A 25,154-nucleotide genomic window follows, 5' to 3' on the forward strand; every position below is an offset into this window, starting at 1 on the left:
AAAATGTGCACGTTTGAAGCAAGACGGTATCGAACGATATATATATAAATATCGTTCAAAGAATCGCAAAAATGTTGCGTTGAACATCTAAGAACATATGGAAGCAATATAGTGTATTATCAAACATCGGCGTTTTAAAGCATTGCTAGGCGATTGCAGGCAATTGTTGCACTATATAGACCAAAAACAAATAGGGCTCTTTTATTGCGCATCCCTAATAAATATATTACTCGAGAAATTTCATTTCATTTCATATTAATTTCATTTCATTAATAATTTCATTTCATATTGTTTGTGCTCTGTCAATGGATCATATTTTGTAAAGGCAAATAATATAACATGCAGAAAAAACAGCAATAAAGTATCACTCAAATGCTGTTTTTTTATGAAATCTTTAGCCTTCTAAATAAAACATGGGTATGTGAGATGGATATTGTTTGTGCTCTGTCAATGGATCATATTTTGTAAAGGCAAATAATATGACATGCAGAAAAAAACAGCAATAAAGTATCACTCAAATGCTGTTTTTTTATGAAATCTTTAGCCTTCTTTCAATACCGAAAAGATTTTGAATGAAATAAATTCATGTAGTTCATTGATAAAACCACATTTTTTTTATTGAAATTGGGAAAAATAAACCAAAACCTTTAAATAAAAATGTTTATTTCATTAACAGATTTGGATTTTATATAATGAATCATAGATAAGGTAGTGAGTGCCATTATAATATGTGGCATTTTTCAAGTATCCAGTTTTCATAATAATTGAATAGGGTCTTAAATACTTAATTCAAACACAGGTTGCCATTTCATGACATATTTTCGAATAAAAGTTGTATAATATTCACACATACGTAACAATAAATAGGTGTATTTACATGAAGATATTAGTGAATTGTCTATAACATAAACTACTTACTTATTCCTAGTTTGATTTGGTCAATGATGTCAATACAAAAGGACCATCAAATCAACATAACACCTAGGCAAAATATAAAGTTCTGTATACTATACATGTTCATTACCATATTAAATAATCAAATCACCAAATTTCTATGAGTAAATATTTATTACAGATTTTCCCTACACTAGATACATCGATCAACCAGTTCGTTAGTCAGACAAGGTGGAAAAAACGAGATTTAAGTTGAGTATGGAGTTTTGTTTTATGTAAAAATTTTCCTCTCCCATACAAACTATACAATTAGATAAATCAGATACCCTCAAAAAAATTAAGGCTGAAAAATCTCAACCGAATGAAATGGTGATATTCGTTGTGTCATTTAAAAAACATTCCAATGTCCTAGGGATAAAACAAGACATTTTGCCAATTTACTGAAGTCATCAGATAAGGATGCCAACGCTAACATCTTTTACACCACGGTCATCATTTGGGAGTAGGCATCCTTATCTGGCAATCACCTATACCCAGTAACTACAAATCTGTAGAAAAAATATAAAAACTTCATGCACAAATCGATCCTTTCATATCTGTACGTACTAAAGAAATTATTTGAAAATTTTAGGTATTTTAATTTATTTTTTTATCTTTTACACTTCTGAAATGATTTAACATAGATTTTTAATGAGAAATGGATTTCCAACTCATAATAAACATGTGTTATTGTCTAACAATATACCTTTATTTAATAAAATTAATGTAATTTTAGTGAAATATATTTAAAACGTGGCATAAATATCATTTAGAAGGATGGCAGGAATTCTTTCCAAAACAAACAAACAAACCAGCCAGAAGCCAGTTGTAAAACTACAAAACAAAATTTTTGGTGTAATGTCGACTACTAAATATAAGCAGACATATTTAGGGGAGCTTTTGATTTCGGTAGGTAAGGGAGTAAACCAATCTTAAAATTCGTTTATATTTAAATGAACACTCGGGATAAAAGGGTTAACAATATTAGATATTAAATTTTAGATGACCATTGTACTGGAAGATTGACATATTCGTTTCCAATTCAGTTCATTATCTAATCAGTCCTGCATTCATCTTAACCAACAAATAAATATCGCTTAGGAATTTTCGCTAAAGGCATTAGCATAGTGTCCAAAGAACTATCCAGTTCCGGCCAAACAATCCTCAAACCTTTTCTGGTAATATTTTACTAATATTATACAAAATGTACAAGTTCTCCACTGCGTATCACAACATTTGTAACTATAAGGCCATTATAACAAAGAGTTTGTTTTATTGATTTGGCAGTGACGGCTTAGGAGTTCTAACATTATCACAATACTATTTTATAGAAACAATTATAAAACTACTATACAGAGGATGCAATATATTAAACGAAACAGGAAGAAATATTACAAAAAATAAATGCAATTTTAAAAAATCAGTATGGGATGTTAAGATTCAGTTTTAAGAAAATAAATTAAACAGAAGCTGAGAACACATAGACACAAAATCAACCGGTTTAACTTAATTTATTAATTATCTAAGTACGAAACTTTCATAACAATTATTCTTTTCAATACAAGATGTGGCTTGAATTAAGTAAAATATAAAGTTGTAATACATTTTAATCTAACTTATTTATTTGAACCTAGTCACAAAATGTGTTGACAAATAAACATGTAAATATAATCTATTATTTTTTTAGCCCAAAAATAGTAAATTTGACAAACTGTCTTTGAAGAACGGTGGTATACATTCAAAACAAAATCGTGTTTAATTATAAGCAAATATGATACATTACATAAATTTTCACGTCACTTAAAATAACACTGCATTTGAGCTAGAATATAAATAATTCACTGTTATAATATAGCTATTGGTGTCTAGAGATTTCATAATAGAATATTCAAAGTCCGAGATATGAGCATAAAGAAAATGTACCAAACAGTACTAGTATGATTAGAACCATAGCAATCCAAGCTGGAGCTGATCCTGAAAAGAAAATAAAAAGACAATTATTATTATAAAATTTTAGAAAGGAGTTTATTACTCTCTGGGTAGACTGTCCTTTAAGGAGCGCATCACCGGGTGATGGATAGGGAATTGTACATCGACATGTCTCTCTTGGCGGACCAACAGGCAGGAGATAGACGCTCTTAATAAAATTCCTATCTTTGGGCTTCTCCAAAATAATTGAGGTAGAGGTCGGGACCGCGCTGTGAGTTTGAGCTGGAGCTCACAGTAGGGATGGCAGTGGAAGAACCCCTAGGGTCAATGGCGGCGCCCACATCTTGAGAAGACGACGGTGTTAGATAAAAACCGGCCGTAAAAATACTTACCAAACAAATATATTTATGTACGGACAAATATGGCAATATGTTGTCCGTAATACAATGTATGACTTTATCACATCCTACACAATATTTATATCTACACTACAAACAATTTAAAAAAAATTATATATTTCACACAATAAGATAGGCCCTTATATTCTTCAGCTGATAAGAGTTCAATAATCAAAAGTGAGTAATTTTGGATCTAAAATAAAAACGTGAGCTTTGAACCAAAAGTAGTCATTTTAAGCATAGAACTTTAAAGGATAGTATAAAAATACTTTTATTGTGTTTTTGATTATTCTATTTTATTGTCGTTAATAAATAATTGATGTTATTGAAACTCTAGATCACATTTTTTCAACTGTACAATAAACGAAAAATTAAAATAAGTGTGACAATTTTCATTTTTAGGTGTATTAAATATTGTAAAACATAATACCTACACCTAAATATGTAAATAGACTAAAATAAATCTTTAATTTACACATATCATGACTTAGTGCATAAACATTCTCATTTTTGTTTTTAGAAATCAATTTTACTTTATAGATAATTGCAGATAACTCTGTTAACTTCCTATTGTAATCGGAGCCCTGAGCCGCGATTATAAACGGCTACCTTGATCGGTAGAGACTGAGATGGTATAAACTAATATCGATATTTATGTACGAAAGTGTGTATATTTGTCTGAAAATTCAAATTATCTTTGTTGGTAACCGGTAATTGAACATTGGAAAAAAAAGAGTTTTTTTTATTTGTTAATAGACTTATCAAAATAAGCCAAAATTAAAATAAATAAATAATATGTATCGTATTATCAGTGCCAGGATTTTTTAAAGTTTTATAGTGAGGAAGTTCAGCCCTAAAATATTTTAGTAAAAACAAACTCCTTTGCATGATGTCACTAGTTCTTCCGAATCAAACAATGATAAAAGAGTTGGGATCGATTTCCAGTTTACGGTAAGTCATTTTGAAATTACTCCGCGTGGGACTACACAAGTTCTCTTCTGTGAGTTCTGCTGATTGGTGAATTGGATTTTACCTTTCACTTTATCGTCAGTTGATTCGGAAGAATCAGTGACATCATGCAAAGTAGTTTGTTATTATCGAAATAAATTTTAAGAAACTTTGCTGTACTATTTTTAGATTTTATAAAATACATATTTAAAAAATAAAATCTTTTCACTACATCAGGCTAGAAGGCCCAATAACAGTGGTGAATTACAGCACAGAACACCCAGGCATGAGAAAAACCACATTTTTAACTGTCACCGGGAATTGTACCCGGAGCTGATCACCCAGAGTAGTTTGTTTTTATTAAAATTATTTTTATTATTTTTTTTATACATTTGGAGAAACTTCACCGTACAATTAAAGGCTCTTTATTTTTACCGCTTGAAGAAAAAACAAACTTCTTCTTATTTCTTGTAGCACCGAACTTCCTTTTTTATGTTTATGTTTTAAATTCAGAATATAAAACATACAATAAAAAAAAAACATAATTAAAATAAAATCAACAAAAACACATGTCCATATTTTGTTTAGACATTTTTAGATTCCATTGGTTGTTTCGTATCTATTTTAGTGGCGTGGGTAGAATTAAACTTACTTCTGTTGGGTAAACTGTGAATGCACACACGATTGTCCACAGATATGGAGACTACAGCCGCCTCCGATCGGCTGGTAATGGCCGGCCCGTCTCCACTCACTGGGAGGAACTCCAGCCCTGTGATGAACATTGAGTGTGCTCCTTGAATATTCAAAACCCTCTGAAAAATATAATAAGCAAATATTAAACATCTATTAATATTATTATTATTTTTTTTTTTAAATAAATATTTGCATTCTTTTGATTTACCCAAATATTTAATTTTGAGGGCCATTTTCAACGAGTTGTAAATAACTCACTATTAGAAAATGGGAATCAAGTTGGGGTAGAGTAGGATTCGAACTACGGACCTTTGGTCCGTGAGTCCGAGACACTAGCCACAGAACCACAACGCGATTCAAATATAATAAAAATATTTGGCTGATTTATGTACATATATTTACTTAAAAGAATAATCAGCTAACCTTCTATTTTAAAGGCTTGTCAGCAGGTAGGAAAGAGAGGATATGGAAGAAGTTATGAAAAATACACCACAACACCCAGACCAATTAAGAAAAAAATATTTCTTATTTATGTTTTTGTTCTTCTATTGTGCGTTTTATAATATTAGGTATACATAAATTAAATATAAACATAGACTGGGGTTGATTTAATAAGACCAAGAAGACAGACTTATTACGGCATTATTTACTAGCATGTAACAGTTGCCATGGGCTGATATAAATAAAAGAATATAAAAAATACCCATTTATAAAAATTATCTGTTCTCACAATTTATGTAAAGTGAAACACAAAAATAATAATGTATACGTATATATCTAATTTTGACAAAATACGTATGTAGTATGTACTCAAATCTAGCAATAGCAAAGCATTGCCGGGTTCAGCTCGTAGTAAATATTCCCAAGAGCAGAGCCAAATACTTCTAAAAATTTGTATAATTTTATAGTAATAAGTATACTGTTGTTGAAAATAACAGATGATGACACAACATTAAAAAATATGCATCATAAATATTTTGTTTTCAATATATTATCATGGTTCTAATTCAATCAGTTTCTAAACTATCTAGAAAGTGCTTCAAAAGTCATGGTTAATAAATTATGGTTAAAATCAGTTACGGTATGAAGATGAAGAAAATAATATTTTAGCTCAATCAATAATTGTGTTAAGAAATGAAAGAAATCCATAACTTTAAATGTTAATCTGCACTTGAGAGGTTTCCGTTTTCTGTGTATGATTTGGTAATTCGCATATATACATGATCAAAACAAAAACACGATTTGCAATGGTCGATAGTGAAAGGTTATTATGTCGCCTGATAACATTTTGGCAGATATATGTACATAAAGCATGTATAAAAGTACCCATGACATTAACAATAAGTGTGAATCAAGGTATGGCAGTGAAATGCGATTATGTCTGCAGTTGAAGGTAATATTAAAACATTTCACTTGGTACATGGAATGTACGTTCAATCAGAAATAAAATTGATGATATCCCCAACATAATTAACGATAATAATCTAGACGTTCTTGCATTAACGGAAACTTGGCATGAAGACCATAATTCTGTTACCATTAATCTACTTCGTAGTAAGGGTTTCAATGTTATTGAAGAGGCACGGAAACCATCCATTGAAACCGTTCATAAGAAAAATAATATAACATGGACGAACCACGGTGGAATTATTGTACTAACAAAAAATCAGCTTAAACTAACAAAAATTAAAATACCACTCTACACAACTTTTGAATGCATTGGCTGTAGGGTTAGCGCAGGCAGCAACCATTTTACCTTAATCACAATTTATAGACCAGGTTCTAAAGCACCACCTCGGAAATTTTATTCGGAAATAAAATCTTTATTTGAATGGGCCATCACTCGTACAGAAGTAACATACGTAACTGGAGATCTGAACATTCGTTTCGACCGCAAGACGGATTCAGAATCGGTTCGTTTTAATGCACTTTTAAGTGATTTCGATTGTTCACAAGAAGTAAATACTCCTACACATGATGCGGGAGGTACACTTGATGTTATAATACGACGGAATTGTGATAAAAAAATCACAGTTTTTGTAACAGACATCGGACTTTCAGACCACAGATTAGTGCACTGTAAAATTAATATCCAAAAACCAACACCAACTTACAAAACACTCGCATCAAGGCCATGGAGAAAATTAAATTTAGAACATTTTAAATCCGAACTTCTGACATCGTTGATTGGTCCGGACATTGACCGTCGCTCAAACGACGTCGATCAATTGGTTGGGTTGTACAATGAGGTACTATCTAACCTGATAGACAAACATGCACCATTTACTACGAAAACTATTCGAAAAAGGAAATCTGATGCATGGTTTGACGAAAATTGTCGACTCAAAAAGAAAGAGCTAAGACGTCTAGAACGCAAATACAGAAACACACTGTCAACTTTGGACCGATCAATATGGTTAGATATGCAAGCCTCTTATAGGACATTTATAAAAGAAATAAAATCTAGTTTCTGGTGTACAAAAATCACTGAACAGAAAAAGTCTCCAAAACAACTCTGGCGAAGCCTTCAATCTGTTCGTGGTGACTGTATAGCAGAGACATCTAACACAAGCGCTACTGCCACTGATTTTGCCGACTTTTTTACAAATAAAGTCGAAAAAATCAGACTGGCGTGTAGTTCAGCGAAAAAACCTGTAATTTTAGATAATGCCCTTCAAAAATTCAGTAAATTTGAACCAACGTCTATAAATGAGGTTAAAAAAATTGTTGCGGCATTACCCAACAAACAATGTATATTAGATCCTGTAACGTACGCGTTACCACGATGAAAGTTTCGCCGGTTCGTCACCCGCGTCTGCCGCAGTCAAGCTTCCCGGCGTAAGTGGGAAGCCGCCCTCCCAGACAGAGCCAAAGACAAAGTCGGAAGGTAGGAGCACAGCTGCGCCGACCGCAAGTCAACCTCAATAGCCCTGAAAAGGACTTTCCACCCGGTCCAAGTGGTGCAGAGAGGCGAAGGCAGTCAGCAGGCAGAGCGGAGCGAAGAGCGAAGTGCAGGAAGGCGAACAGGACGGAGAACGGAATAAAACACGTGTGAACTGTTCAGAGTTAGGAACTCAACTGATTTAATATCTCCAATTGACCGCCTTATAAAGCGGTGCGCGTCGGGCTCCGTGAGTCGGCCATCCCACCCGCGCCGGCTGCCTCGGAGTGGTGGGGGTAATCTTTCCCCGCCACTCGCTACATGCCGCCGGCCGCAGGTGGCGTAAATACGGGCGCTCAATGCCCGTACGGGCCATTTCGTCGGCAGCCGCGACGCGCGCAACATGACATTTACATAATATATTTTTGTACATTTTATTCATTTTAACCTAGCTATTTTTCCCCGGTAATACTGAGGCCAGGCTCGAAAGTGACCATTTTATCTTTATTGAGAGCCCAGCCATCAGTTCTATACATTTACCGGGGATCCTTTCTAATTAATGTATTATTTTAATTTATTCGATTTTACGCGTCCGGAACACTCCCCCCGTGCAGCTAGTCTGTACTATTTTCCTGCTGGGCGCGTTGTTCCTCTTCCTTCATTAGTACGGCGATCTTCACCGCTGGTCTGGTGTAGGTGCCGTTGGTGGTCCGCACCTCGACGACTCGTACTTGTCCGTCAGCTGCTGGTTCTGCACGGGTGACTCTGCCGCGAGGCCAAGAATTCCGCGGCAGATTTGGGTCCATGATGAGCGCGAGGTCCCCGACCTGTATTGGAGGCGCGGGCTCGCGCCATTTCTTCCTGTGCGCCAAGGTGGGAAGATACTCCCTCAGCCATCGGCGCCAAAACATGTCGGCCATTTTCTGGGCGATCCTCCATTGCTTATGAAGGCAGGCCCCTTCTTCCCTTTTGTTATAATATGCCAGAGTTGGCTGTGTGTTGGCTGACCCGAGCAAGAAGTGGTTCGGGGTCAGCGGTGCTTCGTCGTTGGGCTTGGTTGACACATGCGTGAGCGGGTGATTGTTCACGGTGTACTCTGCTTCAGCCAATATGGTTTTGAGGGTCTCCTCTCTTGGAGCCTGCTCGTTGAGGGTTGCGTGGAGGGCTCGTTTTACAGATCTCACGAGTCTTTCCCACGCTCCCCCCATATGAGGTGATGAGGGCGGAATGAATTTCCACTCAATTTTGCGAACTGTAAGTTCGGCGAGCATTCTGGGGTCCGCCAGGAGCTCGTCTACGGCCTGTTTCAGCTCTTTGTCCGCTCCCCTGAAGTTGGTAGCGTTGTCCGAGTATAACGTGTGTGGGCAGCCTCTGCGGGCGGCCATCCTTCTTATGGCCATTATGGCGGAGTCGCTTTCGAGGGACGACGCTAGCTCCAGGTGGATCGCGCGTGTGGTGAGGCAGGTGAACAGTGCCCCATAGCGCTTTTCTTTTCTTCGGCCGTTGGTGATCATCATCGGTCCGAAGAAGTCAAGCCCGCAGTGCGTGAACGGCGGCGTCCTGAAGGCCAGTCGGGCCTCAGGCAGTTGCCCCATCAGCGGGGGTTGGGGCCGGCTGCGCAGCATTTTACACAGCGGGCACCATCGTGTTATCTTCCTCACAGCCCCGCGGAGTCGCAGGATGAGGTAGCTGGCTCTCAGGTCGGCGATCGTCCTCTCGACTCCCGGGTGGCCACCCTTCCGGTGGCTGTGCGTGATCAGCAGCCGGGTGTATGGGCAGGTCCCGTCCATGATAGGCGGCGCGCTGCAGTCCTCTGCGAAGCTCTGTGCCGCTTGGATGCGCGTTCCCATCCGGATGACTCCCTCTTCGTCTAAGAAGGGTGCCGCTGCATGGAGGCGGCTGTGCGGCGGGATAGGCGCCTTTCGTCTCAGGAGCTCCAGCTCTTCTCCGAAAGCCGTCTCCTGGGACCGCTTCAGCAGCATGATTTCTGCGGCCCGTGTTTCTGAGGCGTGAAGTTCAAAGGTCCCCCCTGGGGACGGCAGGGACTCGTGGCGGCGGCATCGTGCGATGAATCGCAGCACCCATGCCGTCGCCCTGACGAGTCGGGTCCACGACGAGAAGCGCTGCACCTGGGGTAGGGCCTCCGTCCGTCTGATGTGGCCCACGAAGTGGCGGGGTTGTTTCCGCTCCAGCGTCTTCTCGTCCGGTTGTTGTAGTAACTTCTTCTCTTTCGGCCAGTCGGCTTCCCCTTTTCTCAGGAAGCCGGGGCCTCCGAACCATAGTCCCGACCTCGCAAGGTCGGGTGGGCCCTTGTCGCGGGTCCCTATGTCGGCTGGGTTGTCCTTGGTGGGGACCCATTTCCAGTCCCGTACGTCTGTGAGCTCGTCAATCTCGCCCAGCCTGTTTGCGACGAACGTGCTGTACCGCAGTGGGTCGGTTCGCAGCCAACACAGGACCGTGCTCGAGTCCGTCCAGAACACGGTTTGGGTGATGAGAGCTCGACTCTCTTTTTTTATGGTGGCGGCCATCCTTGCCGCTAGTAGCGCTGCCTGGAGTTCTAGTCTAGGCACTGACAGAGGCTTTAGGGGGGCCACCTTGCACTTCGCCATTGCGAAACTTGTGGTATCGGCCCCCACAAAGTATGCCACTGTGCAGCATGCCTGCTCTGACGCGTCGCAGAACACGTGCAGTGTCACGGGTTCTTTCTGCCCTTGCAGCGAGCATCTCGGTATTGTACAGCCGTTCGCTGCCAGCAGGTCGCGCCATTCCAACCACTTTTCGGCGTGGTCCGGTTGCAGCGGTTGGTCCCAACCTGTGTTTGTCCTCCAGATGGCTTGCAGCAATATCTTCGCCCGTATCGTGAGGCACGCAATGAAGCCTACTGGGTCGAAGATACTCATGGCGGCGCTCAACATGCCGCGCTTGGTGGGTCGCTCCGGGATGGCTGCACTTTCGGCTCCGTGCCGAAATATAAATAGGTCGCTCTTGGGATCCCATACGATCCCGAGGACCCGCTCCGTCATTACTTCTTCCCCTATGGTGACTGCTGTATTGGCCCGGTCGTCGGCCTTTACTTCTTCCAGGACATCTGGTTTGTTTGAAGCCCACCCGGTGAGCCGGAACCCGCCATTGCCGAGTACGAGGGTAACATCGCGTACCAGGCTTGCAGCTGTTTCTTCGCTGTCTGTGGCGTCTAGGTAGTCATCCATGTACATATTGTGCTCGATCGCCTCTGCTGCGGCGGGAAATTCTTTCGCGTGTGCTCGTGCGACTGTGTTTCGCACGAATTGCGCGCTGCTGGGTGAGCACTTCGCTCCAAACATCATGGACGCGAAGACAAACGTGTCGGGCTCCTGCCCGTCCTGCGTCCGCCATAGGAACCGCTGCGATTGCTGGTCGGCTTCCCGGATTCTTATCCGCAGGAACATCTCCCGTATGTCGGCCGCGATGGCTACTCGTCCCTCTCTGAAGCGGATCACGTTTCCGAGGAGGGATGAAAGCAGGTCAGGTCCCGTCAGTAGATGGTCGTTCAACGCCGTCCTCTGGAACTGGGCGGCGGCGTCGAACACGACCCTTATCTTGCCAGGCTTGTTGGGGTTTGTCACCGCGAAGTGGGGCAGGTACCATTTGCGCGAATGGTGGGCGTCTACCTCCTCGCGGCTTAGTTTGACGGCGTATCCCTTTTCAATGTAGTCCGCCATCTTGGCGCGATATGCGATCGCCAGTATCGGATCCTTCCGTAGTTTATTTTCCAGGGAGTGCAGCCGCTTCATGGCTGCTTGCCGGTTGCAGGGCAAAGAATCTCCGTCTTTCGCCCACAGTAAACCGGTCTCCCATCGTCCGGATGGTAGTTGTGTGGTTGAGCTGCTCATGAGCTCCGCCGCTCGCACATCTGCGGCGCGGCAACGTTCCAGGGTGGTTACACCTAGCGAGTCAACGGCGAAGCTCTTCTTTACCAGTTCCGCTAAGTCCCTTTCACCCTGGCCGTCTGGGGGTAATTCAAAGGCGGGGTGCACAGCCCCGCCGTAGGTGACGGCTCCTAGGGCCGTCTCGATGGTTAGCCGCCCGTCCTCTTGTAGGACTGGCGGGCCTGTAGATACCATTAGGGTGGCGTAATCAAGACCGATTAACATCTTCGGCTTGATGCCTGGCCCGTGTGTCTTGGTGCTCTTTCGGTTGCGGTGCGGCAGATCCATGACCCGCACCGTCTGTGCCTGGACACCAAATTCTCTGTTTCCTTTAACGAGGATTACGGATACACGCTGTGATTGTAGCGTGTCCGTGTTCCCACTGGCACCGATGAGTCTCAACTCCTCGCAGGCCCCGGTGGCGCCCACTGCACGGGCGACATCCTCCTCGAGGAGAGTTACCGATGAACCCTCGTCTAGTAGTGCGTGGATCTCCATTGACCCACGCGGGCCCTTCAAGGTTACTGGCACTACCTTGAAGGTCACTGGGACTTCCGTTCGCCTTGTCAATAAGACTTGCTCGTTCGGCGTACTGTCCACTCTCTCGCGGTGTAGTGACCGATGATGCCGCCCGTGGCACTCGTCGCACTTCGCCGCTTCACAGGTGGTCGTTTTGTGTCCCGGTTCTAGGCATCCGTAGCACACGAACTTGGCACGCACAATTGTCCACCTCTCCTCTACCGTTTTCCGGAGAAACTTCCGGCATTGTCCGAATGCGTGTCCACTCATGTCGCAGAACAGGCATTTTTTGTCCTGAGTGAGAAACACGTGCCTTTCTTGGGTACGCCTTTTCTCCACTCGGGCGGGTTCCGTGCTGATCCCGATGCAACCCGCATTCGGTATTGCACCGGTCAGTCTCGCTAGCCACAGTGCCAGATCTCTGGGGGTAGCTTTTCTCACGGTATCCGCTCGTGACATAATCCACATCATCCTCTCGACTCGTGGCAGCTTCTGAGTCATCTCGGACAGAAGCTTCGGGGAGGAGAGGTGGCTTCCATCGAGGCCCTCTACGGTCGATACGACGTTTCTTATCGCGACCGCGTAGTCCGTCAGGGCCTCCAGGGATGCGTTGTCGGCCAGTTTAGGGAGTTTTCTTATCCGCTCCAGTACTCTGTCCACGACGATCTCCGGGTGTCCAAAGGCGGCCTCTAACATCTTCACAATGTCCGGCACATTTCGGGGATCTACCAGCAAAGACGACACTGTGGCCTTGGCCCGTCCTGTGAGGGCTCGTTGCAGACGGAGAATGTTCTCCGCGTTTGTAAGGGAGCACATCTGTGTCGATTGATCAAATTGCGCCTTAAATATTCGCCATTCTAGCGGGTCGCCGGAGAATTGCGGTAGATCCCTAGCGCCGGTTTGCCTCGCCATGAACGTGTGCCACTCCGGCGGCTGTCTGTATTTTGTCACAGGCTCGCCGGTGGCACCCGGCGGCATGTATTCCGTGGGTAGCCCCTCTTGTACCCACGCGCTCACCGGGTCACGAAACTCGTAGCCCCCCAGTGGTATAGTACGTGCCGCTACGGGCTCGCCTGGCCCGGCGGCGTAGCGTACGTCGGCGTCCTCCCTTCGGCTGTGTGCAGGTGGCGCCTCATTGTCCCGATGCCGCTCATTGTAGCGGCCTTGTAAATGTGCGTTTGTCGCTCCGGCGTAGGCCGGCTCAGCGGCGTAGCGTGTGTTGGCGGGCTCCTTCATCCTGGAGTCCGTCTCTGCGACCGGGTGCCTCCGTGGCACCCCGTCTCTCACCCGGCCGCTGTCGTAGTGGCTCGGCGGAAATGTGTACGCCGCTCCGGTGTCCTCCGGATCAGCGGCGTAGCGTGTGTTGGCGGCCTCCTTCGTTCTGGAGTCCGCCTCTGCGACCGGGTGCCTCCGTGGCACCCCGTCTCTCACCCGGCCGCTGTCGTAGTGGCTCGGCGGAAGTGTGTACGCCGCTCCGGTGTCCTCCGGATCAGCGGCGTAGCGTGCGGTGGCGGCCTCCCTTGCTCTGAAGGCTGCTTCCGTGTCGGCGACAGGGCGCTTCCATGCGGCCCCGTCTCTCACCCGGCCGCTGTCGTAGTGGCTCGGTGGATGGATGTACGCCGCTCCGGTGTCCTCCGGATCAGCGGCGTAGCGTGTGGTGTGGCGTGCGGCGGCGGCCTCCCTTGTGCTGAAGGCTGCTTCCGCGTCGGTGACAGGGCGCTTCCAAGCGGCCCCGTCTCTCGCCCGGCTGCTGTCGTAGTGGCTCGGCTGCTGGATGTACGCCGCTCCGGTATCCTCCGGATCAGCGGCGTAGCGTGCGGCGTGGCGTGCGGCGGCAGCCTCCCTCGTACTGAGGGCTGCGTCGGTCCTAGACGCGTCTGACGTCAGCGGCAGCGGCTTGTGAGCCGGTTCCGACGTCCCGTGCGATGTGAGGTCCCTCTCGATGGTGGGCGTGAGGGGGGTTGCCATGTCTCGTCTGGCGTCCTCTCTCGCGTTGGCGGCCTTCAGCGCGGCGATGATCTCGTTGAGGCTGCTCACCTGCCTCTCGTGATGCGCCTCGCGTTCCTCCATCTGTCGGCGAAATGTCGCCGATGAGATGGACCGCTCCGAGGGTGCGGATCCCTCGTCCGAGTCCTTTTGTTCCTCCAGAAGTCCTTGATGAGGCTCCTCCTGGCAGTCGTGTGAAGGCCCTGGCTGGGGCTCCTCCTGATGTGCTCGTACAGACCCCGGTTGGGGCTCCTGAAGCTCCTCTTCGTGCTCCGTGCCGGCGTCTCGACGCGTTCCCGAACGCGTCGACACAGGCGATCTGTTGACCGGCATGCTGTAGGTGTGTTGTAGACTGGAGACCACTGGCGACGATCCTTAGCTCCGAAGGACCAAATGTAACGTACGCGTTACCACGATGAAAGTTTCGCCGGTTCGTCACCCGCGTCTGCCGCAGTCAAGCTTCCCGGCGTAAGTGGGAAGCCGCCCTCCCAGACAGAGCCAAAGACAAAGTCGGAAGGTAGGAGCACAGCTGCGCCGACCGCAAGTCAACCTCAATAGCCCTGAAAAGGACTTTCCACCCGGTCCAAGTGGTGCAGAGAGGCGAAGGCAGTCAGCAGGCAGAGCGGAGCGAAGAGCGAAGTGCAGGAAGGCGAACAGGACGGAGAACGGAATAAAACACGTGTGAACTGTTCAGAGTTAGGAACTCAACTGATTTAATATCTCCAATTGACCGCCTTATAAAGCGGTGCGCGTCGGGCTCCGTGAGTCGGCCATCCCACCCGCGCCGGCTGCCTCGGAGTGGTGGGGGTAATCTTTCCCCGCCACTCGCTACATGCCGCCGGCCGCAGGTGGCGTAAATACGGGCGCTCAATGCCCGTACGGGCCATTTCGTCGGCAGCCGCGACGCGCGCAACATGACATTTACATAATATATTTTTGTACATTTTATTCATTTTAACCTAGCTATTTTTCCCCGGTAATACTGAGGCCAGGCTCGAAAGTGACCATTTTATCTTTATTGAGAGCCCAGCCATCAGTTCTATACATTTACCGGGGATCCTTTCTAATTAATGTATTATTTTAATTTATTCGATTTTACGCGTCCGGAACAGATCCGATGCCAACATGGCTTTTGAAAAAATGCATTAACGTATTAGCTCCATTTTTAACAGATTTATTTAATACATCCATGGAGCGCAGCATTGTTCCGAGAGCCATAAAAAAAGCAAATGTAACTCCACTTTTAAAAAATTCCCAACTAGATGTGGAAGATCTTTCCAGTTTTCGCCCTATTTCAAATCTTCCCATCGTATCAAAAATACTAGAAAAAATAGTTTCTCACAGGCTCGTTAACTATATCGAGCGGAATTCTTTATTTTCGGTAAGGCAATCGGCATACCGACGTTTTCATTCCACGGAGACGGGAGTGATAAGAGTACTGTCTGACATTATAACGTCGGTGGACTCTGGTAATCTGGTGTTGATGGCTCTTCTGGACATGAGTGCTGCATTTGATACTGTAGACCATAATATTTTGCTTGAACGTCTGGAGAAAACTTATGGTATCCGTGATCAGGCACATATGTGGTTCAGTTCATATCTTAATAAAAGAGAATATGCAGTCGTGTTCCAGGGTAAAAGCTCAACCAACTTTCGGGTGTCTACAGGAGTGCCTCAAGGGTCAGTACTCGGACCACTTCTCTATCTCCTTTACACTAAAGATATAGAGAACATTATCAAAGAATGTGGATTGTGGTCGCACTGCTATGCAGATGATACGCAGATTTATTTTTATTGCAAACCAGGCGAGAGAAGTGGGCTTGTCAATTTAATTGATGGATGCATCAAGAAAATAGGAAACTGGATGGCTGAAAACAGACTAACATTAAACCCATCAAAAACTGAACAACTGTGGGTGGCTTCAGCCAGACGACAGAATTTGATCCAGGATACGGCTCTACCCAATGTAGGGAGTGCCGTTTTACCCACCGTTAAACTACTGGGAGTTTTACTCAATTCTGACCTATCTCTTGACGCTCAAATTAGTAGAACGATAAGTTCATGCTTCTACCAGCTGAGACAAATTAAATGCATACGCAAAAATTTGCCGGTTGATGCCGCCCGTCAATTAATAAATGCGTTTGTAGTGTCTAGAGTCGATTATTGTAATGGTATCTATGCAGGTCTACCAATGAACAAAATGACTCGCCTACAATCTGTATTGAATGCTGCAGCGAGACTTATTTTCGGAATCTCTAAGTTCAGTCATATCACTCCACTACTTCGGGAACTACACTGGCTACGTTTTCCACAGAGGGTCGAATACAAACTCTGTTGGCTTATGTATAAGTCACTGCACAACTCGGCTCCGGAATATCTAAGGGAACTATGCATTCCAGATGAACTAGCTGACAGGCGTCTCACGCTTAGATCAGCTACGTCTACGGCGAGAGGAAAAGTTATTATACCTCTACGCAAACAGCGCACTAAATTTGGTGAGCGCGCATTTGCGGTCGCAGGCCCTATGGCATGGAATGCTCTCCCAGCAGAGGTGCGAGGCTGTGAAAGTGAAGTGATGTTTCGGAAAAAACTTAAAACCCACTTGTTCTCTAAATCATTTGAATAAATCCGTAGCACGTGACAACAAAATAAATTATTTTAATCAAATTACAAATTTAAAGCTTCAATTAAATTAACTTAACAGTAGAATCACCATGTAAAGCGCCCTTGAGGTATTTTATTACGAAAATGGCGCTATATAAGTTATCCACAATAAATAAATAAAATTAATGGATATTTTATGTTCGTACTGATAAGTGCTGATATATTTTTGTTTCCTTATATAGTTTTAATGAATATAACAATAACTTATTAGTAAATTATATAAACTCCATAGATATGTTTTCCAAAAGTAAATATCAAAAGACAAAGCCAAAAAAAAACATAGAATTCACAATCTGTACTGACAAATTCAGTGGACTGAAAGAAATATTGTTTATTTGGTTATTAATTATTTTTTTCTTATTATGAATCGCTTTTTAATTTGTAAGATTTCCATGTTGTCTAATTTTAATATTTTGTTTTCAACATGAAGTACTTGGAAATTTTCAACTTTCAACTTGGAAATCTTAGAAATTAAAAAAGCGATTCATAATAAGAAAAAATTAAGGAATAACCAAATAAACAATATTTCTTTGAGTCCACTCATGGTCTTGTTTTAAAAATATGCATCTAAAATTACCACCCTTTTAGGGAAAAAAATACTTGATTTATTAGCTCCATGTGTAGTATTTAGTAAACATGGATAAAATAAAATAGGAAATAATTCATTAGTTAACCTTGGTGAAGAAGTTTGTTTGCTTTGAACCCGGTCGGTGAAAAAAAAAAAAAATAGTGGTTAAAAACAAAGTTGTTTTATTTATTTTATTATAATGAATAACCACAAAGTTAGGGCTTCAAATATAAAATTTAAAAACAATATGTTCCTTCCTTCAACACAATTATTTATTACAAATGGTCGCATACGCACTTTGGTGGAAAATAAGGAATGAAAAAGTAAAAGAATCTGTTTCTTTCTAAGGTTTGTAACATAAAAAAAAATAAAAATAAGCTATCGATACTAAACCATAATTACAGGGCAATGACAGCTGAAACGATTTTGAAAAATGAATTCAATAATAATTATAAAGACAGTTAATAATTTATGAATTATTATGTGATGTAATTAATTAATTGGTTGAACTATCATCTCAAGTGATAATAATTACTGTAATCAAAATACATTAACTATTATCTCAATATGAGATGTATGATCATTTCTTAGCCATATTGAATTTTTTGTATCAGTATTATGAGTATACAAGGGCTGTCCAAGAATTATAAGACCTATATTATTTTTTAAAATTAGGAAAATTTTATCTAAACATAACAAATTATGATTCTTATACCAATGTCGTTTGTAATGTTTGTGAGCTATAATAAATAAATAAAATTAATAAATAAAACATTGTTTTGAATAAAAAGCATGACATCGTAGGTGCATATCCTCACTATTTTTCAACATAGTCCCCATTACGATCGATGCACATGGTACACTAGGTCTTTGATTCCTTGTCGTAAAACGCTGGCACCGCACTACCTCAAAAATGTTCCTACCTCTTCCTCCACGTTGGTTCAGGTGAAGAGAAATAAAGAAATCGCTCAGCGCCAGGTTGGGGCCGCTATGGTTTGAAAATCTGTCCAAAAATCCCCTAGCGCTTTCCACACAATTCTGTATGAGAGCCCAATGAGTACACACAATTTTTTTCATTAAAACCATTTATATGGTTGACTTATTAATGTCTGGGATAAAAATTGCGAGTTAACGGACTGTGAGACAGTGATCTTTAAAGACATTACCATTAACAAAGCGTCATCAATTGAGGACCTCCTTCCTCTCCCCTTCTCATAATGAACACTCGTTTAAACTCATGAAAACTGAGCACATCACTTCTTGACATTCTGCTAATTCATTACATTACATTATATTACCATAAATGGATGTGAGACGAAGATAGATTTCAATAGTGCGATTTCCCTCCTGGGCTATTCCAAATGCTCTAGCGTCCGTAGAGAACACTTTTATGGTGCATATTTACGTACTAAATACACACTATACGTTTTCTATGGCCGCGAGAGCATTCAGAATAGCAGCCCTGGTTGAGAAAGCGAATGACTGAACGCAACTCGCAGTCGGTGGAATATGATAGCGGAGAGGCCAACTCAAATGGATGCCAAGGTCACACTGAAACGGATGCTAACGTCACTCTAAAACAGCCAGAGAGTCGGCTCACCAATGCTTCTGGAGGGGAAAAGTCTAAACTACACACTGGTGCTGCCATAGTTTGAGAAATAACATCAGTGTAGTCAAAATTGAATAAAGATCTTTAATTCTTGGAGAACCACAGTATTATTTTGCTAAGCATTATATTTCTTTGTGAAATATTTTATACTCTAAGATCTCGTTTCAAATGTAGTTGAGTATAATTTTATGTTTTACTGTACATATTTATATTTTATTCCACAACAACACATGAAAAAAAGAATTTATAGTAGTTTATTCATAAATAAATCAATTTAAATATGCATATTTGACATGTTTTTACTCACTAGACCATGTTTATCCTAAATTGATAAAATGTCCGAGATAAATAGTGAGTATAAATATATGCCCTTTTGTTTTTCAAAAAAATGTAATTCTTAATTGGTAAAAAGTATGCAAATAATTGCAATAAAATGTTTAAAACAGAATTATTTGAACATAGTAATTGATATTCTATCAGGATCAAGGAAATATTTTATTGTGACTGATCTAAAAACAGGTTTAACCAGTAGCAGAAATTTGATATAACATAACAGTATAATAGTAAATTACAAAAGAAAACTTTTCTACTATATTACACACGGAAAATTCACACGTGCTTTGTCACTTACTCAACATAGAATGAAAAGTAACAAAAAAACAAAAATGTAATTAATTCAGAATAATTAATAAAGTAAATTAATTTTAAGTCTTATTCTGCTATCTGCCCGAGCACATTTACATTGTAATATATTTTTTAAGACTATTTAATTTTTACTGAGAATAAAAACACATTGAAGACCCTTTAATTTTTATAATACGATTTGATGATGATGAAGACATAATCCTTTTTAAATATTAAATAGATCGGTTTTCCTGACTTCTGCATGTTTTCGTAGAAGTAATTCTGCATGTTTTCGTAAGATCTAAACTGGTAAAGATAATCATGGCTTACCTGTAAACTAAATGCTATATATATGGAAACAGATCCACTGAACATAGTGCCGACTGCAATAAATCTTCCATCATCTCTCACAGCTAGAGCTGATAGACTTTCATCAACGGTGATACCCTTCATCAGGGAACCATCCGTTGGGTTCCAGCTCTGTATGAGGCCCTTCTGTTTCCCAGATCGTCCTAGAGGGTTCGCTAGAGTATATAGGCAGCATGATTCCTTGTCATTTTCAATTGGACCAAACCTGTAATAAAAAGCCATCATTTGCATATTTCACGGAACTTAGTAACATTCAGTAATTTTTAAATATTTATTTTAGTTCATTTTAAAAAATGTAAATACTATTGTACGAAGCTTAAAAAAACATAAATTTAATATTCATGTTTGAAAGGAAAACAATTCTAATTATGTGTAAATTATTCTGATTAAAATTAATTTATGCTCTAAATATTTTAGTTAGGATTTGTGAACATTTAAACAAAAGTAACAGAAATTTGATCATCTAATATTTAAGTTTTACATTACTAAAGAAAATTGGTTAAAATTATTGAATAGTTATTGCGTTATAGGTGAATGAATTAATAAAAAACGAAAACGAACCAAAATTCACATGCAATTTAAAATTATTATTGTTAAAATTCAGAATACATATTTTGTTATGACATTCTTCAATAGAACAGTTGCTAGCTTAGCCTTGTCCACTCGAAATAAGAACACACGACTTGAATCTAAATAAGATGCCCCTAAACCTTGGATTTAAGTAACTCCATATCTGTTTACAAGGACAACATATTTCTCTATGTAAATTGTAAAATTTCTATATGAGTTTCCAAGATTACAGAACAATGAGATGCAGATTTGGAGTGAAGTATTGCTTACCTTGATTTTTTATACAGATATTTAGTTCCATTTGGGGGTTGACAAGCTAACTTTACAAGTTGCTTGCCAGTATCCATGGACCAAATTATGGCGAATCCATCTTTAGCGGTACTCACCAGTAATCTATCAGATGGACTAAAGTCTAAATCGTCAATCTGAAAAACAATGTAATATTGCATGATGGGAGAAATCAAAATACAATATTATTGTTCGAGAGGTACTAAGCCTTTGATAGAAATAAAAACTCCATACTATTACAATATTCACAACATTAAATGATTGAATGGAGGTTAATATGCATGTTGTATTTTATATATTTACTTCTTTATTGTAGAAAATTTATTCAATGTGTATGTCAATGTATATGCATGGAAAAAAAATTATATCATTACCAACGTGATTTATACCTTTAAAAAAACAACAATGAAAAAAAAAGTGAAAATACCCAATTGCTTTTAAAGTGGGTTTTTAATTAATTTAATGAACAATTAGAAACTTTGAAAATTAATAAATTAACTTTGATAAAAAAATTATAGAAAAAAATCTAATAATCAAAAAATAAATGCAATGTCACTATTTTGTTTGCAGACATTTAACTTGATGTTAAATTTTGTTATAAGCATTATTTTTAAGTGAGAAATCCAATATCTGTACGAATTTTACGATTCATACTTACTCATATTTTAAAAGTTAAATTTGTGTATTAGTACAATTATTTGATTATTAGTTGGAAATAAATGTTCAAAACGGAAAGCAAATTTTTAGGTGTCTTTTTAAAAATATGTTACTAATATTTATGAGCGAAATGAAGAAATACAAATTTATTAGCGAGCATACAAACATTTGAATTATATTCATACCTCTTTGGTATGTCCTGGAATATCAAATTTTTTCTTTAACTGCGGAAATTGCCAAACTCGTATGTGTCCATCCGTCCCGCCGGTAGCCATGAGTTTTCCTTTGTGACTGATTTTCACTACTCTTTGCACGGCTTCATCCCTAGAATATTGCACAATTAATAGATGTCCATCTTTTATAACGAGTAGACACTGTTGGGGAGATGAGTTAGGAGCTTTATGTACAAAAAAAAATTTCCCACAGAAGTTATCTACGGGCAAAATGTGATCATCTTATCTTCATATAGGCATTAGCACTGCAATAGGAGTTCAAATTGCAGCTCTTTGCAGATTTATATAAAAATATATATATTTAACAGAATGGGGAATAGAAAAAATTTCAAACAGTCTTGTCTTCATAGAGGCAAAATTAAACAAAATACTTTTTATATACATTAGCGTGCGTGTGTGTGTGACCTTACTGCCACATACAATTATTAATGATTTTACAAAAGAGATGTTACAGACACATTGAGAGTTGAATGGAAAAGTAATGAGTAATGTGTGCTCTGAAGAAAATAAAGCAGACTTGTATTTACAATCGTATACTAGCCTGTAAGTGCATACTTTAGATTTGTATTTGAGGGTTGAGTACTTTAAACAGTTGTACTTTGATGAACGATTTGGCGAATGAAAACTAGGCTTTCCTTCACTAAAATGTTGAAAATAGTATTATAAAATGAAAAGAAAGTTTACCCAAAATCCGTTTGAATGCTATCAGCTGCTCTAATTTCAAAATTAATTCGCTTTTCAGTAAAATGATTACTGTTACTATCCTTTTCTTTACTACTAGTCTCTTCTTCTTTATCCTTATTGTGAGTATTTCTACGTTTACGCAAGAAGTTGTTAGTGCTTTCAGCTTTTACGCTGCCTCTTCTTAACTCTGATGCATTAACTAGTTTTAAATTTACGTTGTATAGTTGGCAATGACTTTCCTGGCCGGCTACGAGGTACATGTGACGTTTTAAATTTGCTGCTGAACAGTTCATAACGACACTCGGTCCTGTTTCGTGTCTGATGATTTCCTCAGCGATAAACCTCTCACTGTCGTGAGACAGTTCGAATATTTCCTGAAACAAGAAGCAACATGTAGTGGGAAGTCACTGAGCTAGTTAAGTACGATTCGAGCTGTCTAGATATAGGGAACTCACGAATCCATTGGCTACCCCTGTCTTGGAAGATCCTCCACCACCAGCAACTAGTACATGGCGACTTGTTAACATTTGCAAAGTATACAGTGGGAAATTAACCCGAGCTAAAAGCCCGTCACTTCGTCTCGTTGGTGCCATATTGTACAAATTGGCAAGGATCTTATGTTTTTAAGGCGTAACGTTTTGAAATAAACATAAGGTCGCTGAATTTATTTTCACTACACATCACCACGTAACTTGCATCTTTATACGAGACATGAAATTCCAACATGACAAATATGTCAAAGTAGCAAGACCGAGGTTTCTCGCTCTAGCGAAAAGTTACCGAACTAATTTTCTAAACTACACGTCACTCTTTACGGTAACCAAAAGCGAGATCTGTTTTATCTCTTAGTACAAACCCATATATAAACTATATTTAGTACCCGCCAAATTTTAAAAAGAAAGTAAATAAAAAAAAAACAAATGATTATTATGCAATAGATAATAATATATTAACAGTAAATTTTCCAGTTAGTAATTCAATTTTATTATTAAATTGTGCATGAAATTCGAATATTTACAAGTTCAACTTAAAATGCATAGGAACTACGCTAACTTTTTTATAAACCAATTTCCTGTTCGCCTTAAAATGTGTTACGTATCATATTAAAACAAAAGTTCTCTTATTATTACATCATTGACCTTGACCTTAAATTTGTCAAACTATCTTTTCCTGGTCAGCCATAAATACTTAGTTTTTATATACATACTTAGTACCTACCTGTTTGGAGAAAGACAAAAAAAACGATAAAATATCATTTCAATAAACAAAAACTGCGCATTGCGGTCTCGTGTGATTTGGAAACATAAATTGATTTTTAACGATCATATTTATGATCTTAGTAATAGTATCTCCCAAAGGTTTGATTAAAAAAATATGTATTTAGAACGAAGAAATTTTAAAACATTAAGTATTAAAAAAAACAAATGGTTGCTTACTTCTGCAAGGGAGAAGCGAGGGGGGCGCGGCCATGCGGTTAACGGTGTATCAGACTCCCCCCCTCCACGTTTTGCCCCTGCAGAAGTAAGAAACCATTTGTTTTTTTTCTATATTTTATTTTTTAAGTTTTTAGTTGTTTTAAAAATGTATTTTAATGTGCTAATATGCCTTCTGGTTCATACTGATCATCGTGGTTTCGGAGTGACAGGGTGTAAAGAATACCCTGTATACACACTTATTGTACTAATTGTCACTATGGATAATGGAAGTAGATTGTTCACTTTAACCGAGTAGTAGACCAATCCTCTTTGAGCGAAGGTTGTATTAATTTTTTTTTTAATTGCAGCATCAGGGTGGAGTATCTTGTAACTCTTGTATTTGTGAATATATGACGCGTAAACATATTTTGACTCAATTTAATAGTCTTAATAGTTAAAAAAAAACTTACTGATAGGTATTCATAAAAAGAGGGTAAGGTACAAGGCTACATGATGGTGTTCAAAAGATTTTTCAAAAATCTAAAGATTGAATAAAATACGAGTATAATTGACCCAAATACATAGACATGCCAGACATGACAGGATACTCATTTTTGGTACATACAAAAATTTTATTTAACGTTACCAATCAACATTCGTTTTTGATGGATCCTAATCAGTTTCTTTTCCTAAATTCCTTTTAATTTCGACTCATTTATTTCTATTCACTGGATTTTTAGGAACGAAAAAATAATATTAACTCACGTTTGTTATATTTAACTGTAACCATGAAAAGCTTTGCAATTGCGACGCTAGGCGTAGTTCATCGTTTACGAAAAATAATATTTGTGTTTAAATATTGATTGTTTTAAGTTTTGTTAATCACTCATGAACAAATATTTACCAATGAAAAGTTAAACAATCCTTTTTACAATATTTGTCAGAAAGGTTTTTACACGATTTAATGACACAAGTAGGTATTTTTGTTTCGATTCTGAACGTCACACCTAGCTGGTGGTCGGAGAAAGACTAAATACGCGTTGGGCATGACTGAGCGTTTGGGCATGAGTTAAGTGACACCATTTTCGAAGGCTCAGGGCATGTCTATGTATTAATATGTCAATGAATACTGTACTTAAATCAGCAAATCTAGAATAACCATTATCACTATCATTCCCTTTCTGATCCTAATGGTGCATAAGGCATTTTTACACCAATCGCAGTATATCTTGATTATTTTTGTTACGCCAAGGTAAAATTATTAGTTTTACGCTTCAG

At 40.1% G+C, this 25,154-nt stretch overlaps 1 protein-coding gene across 1 annotated transcript; it reads right to left on the bottom strand.

Moving 5' to 3' along the window:
- Positions 1 to 646: 646 nt before the first annotated feature.
- On the bottom strand, positions 647 to 23,247 carry LOC148273766 (guanine nucleotide-exchange factor SEC12). Its single transcript, XM_088238222.1, has 7 exons — positions 22,917 to 23,247; positions 22,462 to 22,835; positions 21,730 to 21,868; positions 20,870 to 21,024; positions 19,991 to 20,234; positions 4,861 to 5,020; positions 647 to 2,907 (listed from the first exon to the last, which is right to left on the bottom strand). The coding sequence occupies exons 1-7, from the start codon at positions 23,052 to 23,054 to the stop codon at positions 2,822 to 2,824; spliced, it is 1,296 nt and encodes a 431-aa protein (XP_088094348.1). The 5' UTR covers positions 23,055 to 23,247; the 3' UTR covers positions 647 to 2,821.
- Between the last annotated feature and the right edge of the window lie 1,907 nt (positions 23,248 to 25,154).

This window comes from Micrasema longulum, unplaced genomic scaffold, assembly GCF_059751315.1.
Source record: "Micrasema longulum isolate JH-2025_06_02 unplaced genomic scaffold, ASM5975131v1 h1tg001842l, whole genome shotgun sequence".
Classification (NCBI taxonomy): domain Eukaryota; kingdom Metazoa; phylum Arthropoda; class Insecta; order Trichoptera; family Brachycentridae; genus Micrasema; species Micrasema longulum.

What these genes read in the sequence shown, in the direction of transcription:
- LOC148273766 (XM_088238222.1), bottom strand. Translation starts at nt 23,054, where the DNA reads ATGGCACCAACGAGACGAAGTGACGGGCTTTTAGCTCGGGTTAATTTC. An exon ending in TTCCAGGACATACCAAAGAG is followed by an intron (nt 21,025 to 21,729) that starts GTATGAATATAA and finishes ATTGTTTTTCAG; the next exon opens with ATTGACGATTTAGACTTTAG. An exon ending in TATCTGTATAAAAAATCAAG is followed by an intron (nt 20,235 to 20,869) that starts GTAAGCAATACT and finishes TTTTTATTACAG; the next exon opens with GTTTGGTCCAATTGAAAATG.